Source organism: Etheostoma spectabile, chromosome 10, assembly GCF_008692095.1.
Source record: "Etheostoma spectabile isolate EspeVRDwgs_2016 chromosome 10, UIUC_Espe_1.0, whole genome shotgun sequence".
NCBI classification, from domain to species: Eukaryota; Metazoa; Chordata; class Actinopteri; order Perciformes; family Percidae; genus Etheostoma; species Etheostoma spectabile.
Genome location: NC_045742.1, coordinates 11,015,192 through 11,026,491, shown reverse-complemented (window position 1 = coordinate 11,026,491; position 11,300 = coordinate 11,015,192). Strand labels below are relative to the sequence as shown.

The 11,300-nt window shown below is 39.0% G+C and overlaps 1 protein-coding gene across 1 annotated transcript in view; it reads right to left on the bottom strand.

Moving 5' to 3' along the window:
• The window catches only part of enox2 (ecto-NOX disulfide-thiol exchanger 2), a 171,644-nt gene that overhangs the window by 26,559 nt on the left and 133,785 nt on the right, over positions 1-11,300 (bottom strand). Inside the window, 3 exon segments of the mRNA XM_032527850.1 lie at positions 477-710; positions 2,820-3,026; positions 10,771-10,926. Of these exon segments, the coding sequence (XP_032383741.1) occupies positions 477-710; positions 2,820-3,026; positions 10,771-10,926 (597 nt within the window).

Genomic DNA, 11,300 nt, shown 5'->3' with positions numbered 1-11,300 from the left:
ACTGTATCTGAAGTCTCTTTCCCGAAATTCAGCCACGGTGCAGAATTACAGCCACTAGAGACAGTCTCTCTCTTTCTCATGGGTGGACCAAATTCTCTGGGCGGGCAAAGCAGAGAAAGGGGAGGTGACCTTCCCCCTTATGACCTCATAAGGGACAAGATCCCGGATTGGCCGATCTGAGCTTTCATTTTCTCAAAGACAGAGCAGGATACCCAGAGCTTGGTGTATTTCTAGCCCCTGGGGGAATCATATTAATGTTAAAAAAAAACAACTCATAAAGTGAAATTTCCATGCCATGGGACTTTTAACAATGTGATAATTTGTGCTTTATGTTGAAAATGCCCTTAGGTTGATTAGATAATATAATTTTCTTCCACACGTGTCAAGGTTTTACTTATTTACCGTTCTCAGTTTGTTATGTTTGTGCTATCATATTATCCATATATTTTATTGTATATGTTTTATATTTTGCCAACCTTTGATCTTGTCTCCCAGCTGGCTGCACTCGTGCTCTGAGTAATGGACGATGGGAGGAGGGGAGGGCGGCCGGAGGCGATCCTCCTCTACCTTGCGCCGGTGCCTCTCCTCTCTGGCCAACATGCGCTGGCGACACTCCCACTCATAGAGGTCGTCTCTGGCCTGGGCAAAGTCCACGTGGAGACGGCCGGTGTCTTTTTTGTCTGTGCTGGAGCCCAAACGAATACGGTAACCTGTGGCAGACAAACTTGTAAAGATCTAAAAGCAGTCTTGTTATTAGGTGTTTGAAACAAGAGAAAGAAAAAAAAAACAGAAGGGACAGAGAAAAGAGGTTGACATGTTACAAAGATCCCTAGTTGGATTCAGACTGAGGAAGTCACGGTTACGTGGTTTCCACCTTAAGACACTGCAGCAACGCCTGAATGCCTCTAATTTTTGACAGCTGTCAATTTCACACTTTCCATTCGCACCTGTTGGTGCACTTCATTAAACATTCTGTATTAAAATCAGTTTCTAAGCTGCTCATTAAATACAGAAAAATGTGATTGTGGGCACCATGTATATTTTTATGCAATTGAAAAATATGGCTGGAGGCATGGATTTGAGTCAAGTGAATGGTCACATAGGAAAAAAGGAGTAGGAGACCAAAAAAGGTACACACATGAGCTTTACTCTATATGTTGCAGGGTTTCTTTCTTGGCCAGTTGTGAGTCACTTTCCATTACTTTTCACAAATTGAATGTAGATTACATAACAGATAACAAACACAAATCACTTAGCAGGCTCTTTATTGGGGTCAACCTGCCTAGTACCTCTCCCTTTATCCTCGTTATAACTATTTTGCTTGTTGGATTTTGTCATTTGACAAGATGTACTGTAAATGTAAGCTTTTGTGAGTACAGAAGGCCTGCATAATTTTCCAACACACAAGAGAGACTTCTCTAGAGGCACTGAAAGACCACAATATCCCTCATTACCCCCTCTTCTCCTCACTACTTCCCTCTCATCCTTACACGCTCCTCCTTACTCAATTTTCACAAATGGCTGGTTGCAGATCTGAAGTGAAATCATAACCATTTTGTGATTTAATGGGTTGAAATGATCAGAGTGTGTGTTGAGTGTGTTTGGGTACATATGTGTGAGTGTGTGCTCCAGCCACTGTCATCACAGGAGAAGGGGGGCAGTGGACGATGCCAGTTCAAACAGGAAAAGAAATGAGTGCAAGTTCGGGGTTCTACTTCAGTCCGCTCTCCCTGCTTCAGGCTCGCAATCTACTACTACTTCAATATTTCATATGGATCTCAGTGTGCTGGGGCTGCTGGAGTTTGTGTCATTGCTGGGTACTGTGTTTGCACAGCGTGTGTATGGATGTGTGTGTGGGTGGGGTATTATTTATGGGAAAAGTACACAGCTCTGTCATCTGGTTAATATATGGACCTCAGCTCCGACGAAATCCCAGGACCTCATTCTCACACACACACACACACACACACACACACAATAATGCTGGGAATAACACTGAATTGGCAGCTAGGTTAGAAGGGTTTTTCAAAGTAGGTATATACGGCCATCCGAGATAAATTTAGGATGTTTGGAAGAAGCTGCTGTGAAAATGAAGAAAAGATTAGCAGAGATGCTTTTTTGACTTAATGGTCATTTGTCTCTTCTGTTGTGTGAGCCTTGAGTGGACCTCTTTATTCTCAATGACTGTAATGGTACTAACTGTCTCTCCAATAGTAAACCCAATACAGATGAGGGTGAAACTTTAGGTTATGTGCATCTTTTTTTCCCAACAATACTGAATAATAGGTTGGTAGCAAGGCCACCAGATGAATTATTTCAACTCTCTCTCTCGGTCATATTTTCTGTGTAAATTTGGCATGGCGGATGGCTCTAAATAATACAATACAGACGAGCCTTGGCCACTGTTGCTATGGCAAGGAGGGTACGAATCAGAGCTGTATCAAATTCAGAATGCTTTGTTGTTTTGATGCTCAATCATCCCAAATTTATCTCAACAAGGTACTCTTTAGCTTTCACTCACAAATGTTTCTAAACAAAATGCAACCTGGGAGTTTGTATATACTTGCATATTCAAAACATTTTTCAATCAAGAAACCAGATATTTTCTCACCCACTTGTTCTTCCGTCCACCGGTCGGGAGAGTGTTCCAACTGTTACTTACATTACATTGTTTATGGGAGTTTTACTTTCAGGGGCCTACTTTGCAACTCTAAGTATTCTCGCTTAACATGTGCCACTGTCACAAATACACTGAAATGTACCATAGCAATATATCAATACAACTTCCACAATGAGGTACTAAAGTTATGACAGCATACCTGACAGGAAGAGAGCCTTGTCCACAGTAAACTCTTCAGCAAATCTGATATGGCAGAAGTTTTTCTTGCTTTTGCGTATGGCAGTGATATCACCACACTGCCCAAAGACTTCCATGATGAGTTGCTCTGTGGCATTCTCTGGCAGGCCGCCGACAAACACCGTCTTACAACCCGGAGGGCGGTCTCTTGTGGCTGGAGGGGGAAGGTCTGTTCAAAAGTAGTGGAACAAAGAAGAGAAAATACAATTACAAATACATTTACATGCATCAACCATTACTATGTTGAAATATTAAGAAAGGTCTAGAACGATGATGATGAAAATGTGTGCACTTGCATTTATGTGGAGATAATACAGCTGAAATCCAAACAACAAATAATTCAGCTGTTATTTATGCTGAGAGAAGCTGACCATATATCTAATGGCATAAAAAGATACTGTTCTGATTATATCACTGCTGGGAAATTTTTGGCAAACCTGAGTCTGATTTCCGGAATTTTGTTTTAATTAAAAAAAAATAGCAATGATTCCAACAAATTACAAAAACCTGGGTGTTTATACTGTTTACTGCCTACTAGGTGTATCAATAAAATAAAGTTAAGTTGAAAACCTAGATGAGAATCTAATGGAACCGAAAGCCACCCATACAAGCAGAAACTGACTAAGTCCAAAAAAGATCCATTAACAAAATGTAAGAGAGGAAAGTGGCACTTTAAAAACTGCAGAAAGGTGACTACCATAATAAATCATCTATGGCATTCCACACATAATGACTAAAGAAAACAAAAGCAAATACAAAATATTCACAAGGCATAAATGACAAAGAATTCCTTAAAAAAAGGACCTGGGGTCTAGCTCCACATTTAGGCTGAGAAGAAAAGGAGCCAGGTCACACAAGAAGAAAATGTCTGTACATAATACCATTAACGACTTAGAAAAACAGGCCACATTCTGAAGCTTGAAAATATTTTAAAACAGAGCACAGACAACCCTAAATAACAATAAAGATTAATGCATGCATAATGACAACTTGGAGCAATATACTCGGATCGTTTTTTTTTTTTGTTAGATAAAGGTTAATATCAAAATCATTCCATGCATGAAAATGAAATCCTTTTAGCTACAAAGTAATCTCTCATGTGGAAGGTCCCCTGCATTGCAGAAATCACTTATTTAACACAGATGAGTGTTGACTGATCTAATCTCCAATAGATCAGGCTCCTCATCCATGATGAATGTGATTAGGGGGGTCTATGAGGAGTGAACCAGCTAATCAGTGGAACGCTGAGAATGCTGAATTACCGGATGTCTGCCAGAAAGGGCATGCAATTACTGTTACTGATGCTCCCACCACTGTAGTTATTGATACTACTGAAAAGAACTGGAGTTGAACTTGGTTGGATACCTGAGGTGTGTCATGAGAACCTCGCTGATCAGCAGCAAGTGGATTAATTCAGATATATTGAGATCCTATAAGTGTGATCAGAAGGATTTCAAGACTGAGCATTGGTTGGGTGCAGTATTACAAACGTTTCATTAGTTTTCTCTCACTGTCAAAAAGAAAAACACTCTAAATAGGGCAGTAAGTAACCTCAAAGTAAACAGAAAAGTAGGTTATTAAGTCTGTATAACAATTGTTAAAGAAAGAAGAGTCCATTCATTCCGACGGTGCTTATCCCCTATATTCAGAGTTTCAGATCTTGCCTTCTTTTAAGACTCATTAGGCAAAACAAACCTCTCACTACCCTCTGCCATCTCTTATCTAAACCCTGTGAGGAAAAGCATACCCATTTCTGATTTAATTCTTAAAAAATGTAAAAAACAAACAAAAAAAACCTCCAATCCTCAACTGTGTAAGATTTGGGTGGAGAAAGAAGAACGAGGTCACAACACAAACAGCGGAAATGAGGTTTCTTAGCAGGGTGGATGGTCTCATTCTACATGATGAAGTTAGGAGCTCAGTTATATAAGGAGACATCATTTTTGCTGTTTCACATTTATGATGCCTCCTCATAGTGTGAGACATAAACCAACCATCTGGAATACATATTTTACAAAAAGAAAAATATTTATGGGATGCCTGCATTGAAAACATAAGGCTCCAAAGTCACAGAGTTCTCCTCTGGCTGAAAAGATTGATCAGCTCATTCCTTGACCTCCAGAGTTGGCGGCTTAAACTAGTTTTGAGTTAGGATGGACAGAAAAAGAACAAAGTGGTGCAGAAAGAGCTTGCAACAGCAAGAAAAAGCTTTGTTGACACAACAAAGAGTTCCACATAAACTGACCTTTTCGGTCCATGAGTGTCTTATGGAGACATCGAGGAGAGCAAAGAGTACGGAAAAATCAGGAAAAGAGGTGCAGTGCAACAGTCACCTAATGTGTTGTAAATTTAATAAAAAACCTTTTTTAGTTTTGCACTACAAAGTTTTTTTTGTTATCAGTTAACAGTTTGCAGGAGTAAGATCATTTTGCTATCTCTCAACCACAATGCACAATACTCCGATAAACTATTTATGATTTATTGATTGAATTACAAGAACTACATGCTATCATACAATGTATAAAAGCAGTCCAAGTGATTGCCTCAGGCTCACCTGCTTTACATTTGCATTCAAATGCTTAAAAGGACAGTGAAAGGATGGAGGGAGCAGATTTTGACGGATCCACTGTGGAAATCCAAACATGTGTGTTGCTTAAAAAAAATTATTTTTTTTGGTTCAAGTTTTAACTCAATGTGTGTCCTGTTGAGTAATTGTGAGGGAGTGGATGTAGGGTTCAGATTATCTTTGAAAACGGCATTGTATTATATGATGAATCTAATATTTTTTCCAACTTATTTGCATATATTGAAGATTAAACTATAGGAACTAACCCCCAACCGGCAGCGTCAGACACCGCCTACCAAGAGCCAGGTTCTGTCCGAGGTTTCTCCCTAAAAGGAAGTTTTTCCTCGCCACTGTCCCACTAATTGCTTGCTCTTGGAGGAATTACTAGAATTGTTGGGGCTTTGTAAATAAGAGTGTGGTCTAGATCTATTCTATCTGTAAAGTGTCTCGAGATAACTTTTGTTATGATTTGATACTGTAAAAAAAAATGAATTGAATTGAATAATGTAATGCAATAACTTACAAAAACACAACAAACTAACTCAAAACCTAACACAGAAATGAGTCTGTTGTATTGGACTGAACTATAATGTACAGGATTTTCTAGTTTTCTGCCCACTTACTTATTGTATGCTTTGAATCTTGGGAAATTAGCAGACTGTATATATTATTGGCTGACTAATAAGCTGGTTGATGTGCTTTTATTCTGACATGTTACTTTGGATAAATGTGGAGGCTGCTGTAAAGCAAACACACAGACTGATTCACAGTCAAGCCCAGTCTCACAGGCCTGCCGTCTGTGTGGCCACCCACTGGTCTGCTACACTAACACAGGTCATCACCATCCATCACCGCGACTGGCTAAACACCTTTTTATAGTCCATGGGGCTGCCACAGGGGGGAGGCATAAATCCTCAAAGGACTGTTATTCAGAAGATAAACTAGATTCACAGCTCACACACTCCAGTAAACATGTTCAGTCCACTGGCGTCACACATGAACAAAGAAAAAGCGTGAACCTGCACACACAAAGAAACAGACGTCATTGCCAGCACGTTGTAAACACTAGGACTTTCCTTTCTTAGTCTAATAGTTGGCTGGTCAATTTTTTTATAAATGGTCTTGGTTGACTGATACATTGTGATTGGTTTTTAAAAGTTACTCTGTAACTTTTTCAGTTGATTTTGTAATTAAAACTACGGCAGTTGGGCATCCTTCTTAATTCAAGATAAATGTACATACTGTATGTGTGGGCCTTTGCTTCTCTGGGACACATTGTTACTATCCACAAAGCTCACAAGAATAGGTTTCATCTTTTCTTAAGAATAATTAATAAATATCTCTCAGACTGAGTTAAGAAGTTTAAAAGAATTTGTGAGACAGACAGCACAGAGCTTGATGTCCAATTAGATTAGCCCATAGGACCAACTGTTAAGTGTAATGTCTTTTCGAACAGCTTTTAAACCAACCTTTAGCACTAGAACTGGGTGGAAGGAAGTGTCAGTGGAGAAGGTAGAAGAGGGGTTAAGGCTAAATGGGGAGGGTTTGACTGAAGGAAACTGAGATGGATAAAAAGAGCCCGGAGAGAATGCACATTGACGTCAAATTGATGCACATTGAGAAAGTAGTAGAAAAGGGTATAGAGCAGGAGAGCTGGGGGAGGGCTGCAGGGTTGTTGCTGCGCAGCAACAGGTCAGTGAGATGGGATGCCACACATTGTGCAAGGTCGTGTGTGTGCAGCTAGAGGGTATGACTACTTGTGATGGATACCATACGCAACCTTGTTGCCTAGACATCAGGGCTTTGCCTGTGATATTTGCTGAAAGCGGCTAGCATCGATGCTTGAGTCCCTTTGTTCCTTGCATACTGAACAAAGCTCAAAACTATCTGCATTTGTAATACATTGCTGGTTCAGAGCAATACTTATTAAGAATTAAAACCAATGGGGTTGTGGTACCACTGATCCCACAGTATTATTTAATAATATAACATCAGATCCAGAAGAGGAAAGTAGAGGATTTCTCTCTCACATTTAGATTAAGCTTTATGTTCTAATCCAATTTTTTGATAATTAATTTGTGGTTTAAGTGTTTTTTTAAAAGCACAAATGTAAAAAGAATTCACAGGTTCAAGCTCCTCAAATGTAAAAGTGTTCACGTCTTCTTTACCTTCTATGACACTACACTATCTGTGTGTTGTTTAGTGTTGGTTGGACAAAAGAGGACATTTTAAGACATCCCTGTTGGCATTGGGAACTTATTGCATTTGTTTGCTATTACTATTTGGGATTTTCTGTAGAACAACTAAGAAAATCAAACTTTAGTTGCAGTCCTTCAACATATGGCACAGACTTTATAAAATTTTCTTCATCACTTAAAAGCTTTGTCATAAAAAAAAAATCACCATTTTTGTGATTATAATTCGCCTCTATCATCAATGTTCTCTTATTCCCCATCCAGCTCTACACTACTTAGAGGCAACACAGCTTTAGTGACACAGATATTAATACGACCATAAACAATAATACTTTATTTACAACCACATTTTGTAAAAAACTTTTTTTGGCTTAAGAACCTAGTGTATAACTAGCCAAACTTTTTATTTCCAGGAATTTCAAAATAAACTTCACCTTAAGTTAGGAATTTGACAGGTAACATTTGCCTTTTCAGTAAAGTGATTATGTAGGCTTTGGTCCTATGTGTTCCAGGTTGCGTTGACTGCACAGGTTTACAAACATCCTTTTCTCTAGCCATGTCATCCAGCTCCTTGAGGGGATCCTGAGTCTCCTTCAAACCTGACATGCCTGAAAAACCTCCATTTAGAGGCGTTCAAGAAGCACCCCGGGAGATGCTTGATCACTGTGCCTTTCAATTCAAAGCAGCAGCATTTCTACTCCAAGTTCCTTCTGGAGGTCCAAGCTCCTGATCCTGTCCTTGAGGATGAACCCAGACACCAGGAAGGAAAACCAATTACAGCTGCTTGCAACCTCCATCTACAGTAGACTGAATCGAAGGACATTTTGCCTTAAGGCTTATATCACCTTTTTCTGCACCAATTCAACTGTCTGGATCTTGCTCTCCAGCTTCACTTGTGAGGAAAATAATCCCAACCTTCACATGTCGCCGCAAACCATCATAGTACATGCTGGGGGTCAAGGTCCAATGAGGTCAACAAAACTACAATCCGAAGTTAACCAAAGATTACAACTAGAGATTCCATGTAAATTATAAACATAACAGAAACACACTAGTCCATACAAGTCTTCGAATTGGTTTTGGTCTGGACCAATTTGTCTTTTGTGACACTCTCAGGAGCTGCTGCTGTGACAACTCGCAGGGTCACTGAGGCACACAATTCACCCCCTATGGTGGATGTTCTATTAGGGCATAACTCATCTCTGTTGGCTTCAGTGTACAATGTAGAGCTGAATCTTACAGTTTCTTGACTTTTTTTGAGAAGAATTAAGCCTAGGCTGTTTTCTCAGATGTCTACCTCTTCAAAGTACTTGGTGTAGAGAATTTTATTAGAACTTTTTGTGTCACTGAGAGGCAAGAAGATCTAAAATAGTGATTGGGATAAAAAAAAAGAGTAAGTGTAACTGGGAAAGGGTAAGAAGTATATTGGTAGAGAAAGTATGAAGTTCAGTATGAAGATAAGGTATACAATTAAGTGTTGTGCCCATCCATCACTAAGGAAACAGCCTCAGACTTTTGGGCAAAGATTACAGTATTGTAAACTGGTATTATAGTGACAGGCTCCTCAGTTAATTTCTTGACAAGCTTATCCCTAAAACAGCCGCAGGGTTTAAATGAGCCCTTGCACAGAGTATATTTTTCCTTTCCCTACACTAACGACAAGCAACAAGAAAGATGTGTATCAGCTTTTCCCTCAGCACCATATTACAACAATGACAGTTTATAATGAGCCATAATGCACACCACATACATGCAAGCACATCTGAGTATGTGTGATAAAAATAAATACCTAACAGAATGCAAGTGTGTGTGTTTTGTGAAAGGATTGTGAACTCCCAAATACAGTACTACTGCGTTGAGGAGCTTTTGTTTTAGTTCACCTTGAAGATGACTTGTAAGACTTGTTTGAATAAAGTCTCCAGGCAGAAACTTTTCTAGCAGGAAATCTGAAAAAGCAAAAGGTGGGATCAATCAAAAGCACCCACTACTATTACTTTTCTAACTCTGGATAATTGGAAGGTAGAGGTGAGATACATATAAACAACAGCTCAATACAAAGTGACTTGCCCTGAAAGTTTGTTGTGTGGATGCAAATGCAGTTCATAGTGATCATGTTAATTGTTGGGCAGAAAGGGGGTAGAAAAAATAAAGAACAACACAGACGAACATCGCATAGTTGACAGTTGTTCACGAAGTTTACCAAAATTCCAAGTGGAATGGAATAAAAGTCTTGGGTCTAACATATGTAACAAAAGCATAATCTGAAATCTTTACAGAAGTAAAAGATCCAAACAAATATACTGTATATGCTGATATCTGCCATAAACACACTCATTTGTTACTTTTTTTTCTTGCATTGGTTTCAAACTGTTGGACTTGACGAACAAAGAAATTTGGAGAAGATTGTTTTTGTTGCAATGCAATTTTAAGAATGTTGCCAAAAAAAGAAATTAGAATAAGGTTTATTTAAGTTTTAATTATTTTTTCATGTCAGCTATGGGCCATGTTTCATCCTGTTTGGAAGACATATTAACATAATATTCGGGAAGATGCTTACAGTGGAAACAGCTGATCATTCATGTGAGGTAAATATTCGCTTTGTCAAAACTTATTTGGCAAAGGCGTTACCATATCCCAATAACACTTTGTTGAAGACAAAAAACAAGCAAGCGTATAAAAACCTTTTCGTGCAATTTAAGAAGTTTTATTAAATTTTGCGGTTTCCAGTCAGCTTTTCTAATGCTATATTTCCAAATGTGCAAAATAATATGTTTATGGAAATACGGCTGATGTCACCCTGAGCTCTGGATGCCATGGATGTTGTTTTTTTTCCACAATTAAGAGATTTTCTGGATCCACCTATTAATTGCTTAATTGAGAAAATAACTGTAGACCTTATAATATCATGTGACCTAAATTACATACTTAAGTTGAGTTAAAACAAGTACAGTACTTCATACTTCATATCACACATATCAACTGAACTACTCCATCTGCTTAAGGAAAAGCAATTAGATGTGGTTAATAAACTTAAAAAACAGTTTTTTGAAGAAGTTAGATGACTTTTATTGTGGTGTGATTCTTTTGCATGGAGGCGCTGGTAAAGTAGAAGGTTGGCGCACAATGCACAGGATTAGTATGATATGACTTACTGGGGTTGGGGGGGAACAGCGTGCAGCTCTTGCAGTGGATGATCTCCTTGACAACTGGCAGTTCCTGGGAGAGGGGAGCGGGCACCATACCGAGGCCGGGCATCATGGGATTCAGGGGGGTAATTCCAGCCATCATACCAAGGCTGGGATCAAAATCTGGAGGCAGGACAGAAATGTAAATGAGATCACACAGCTGTTCCTTCCTGGGAAAGAAGAGAACACATAGACAGTAAGTTTTAAACAAAGACTTGTTAGCTAACCTTTGGTCAGGTATCACTTCAGCCCATAATACATCTTTTAAGTTCTATTTCACATTGTGTACTTAGTCCCTGCCTGGAATACACACTCATTCATGAATAAATCCTCTCGTAAACAACATGCATAATTCAAGAAGTTTTACTGAGTCATTCTCTCTGTAACTCCTGCAGCTTGAATGATGACCTTATAGATGTATAGACCTTATGATATGTATACAGTTGGCCAGTTGAGTCTAAAACCTTTGTATCAGAGAAGCTTATATATATATATAT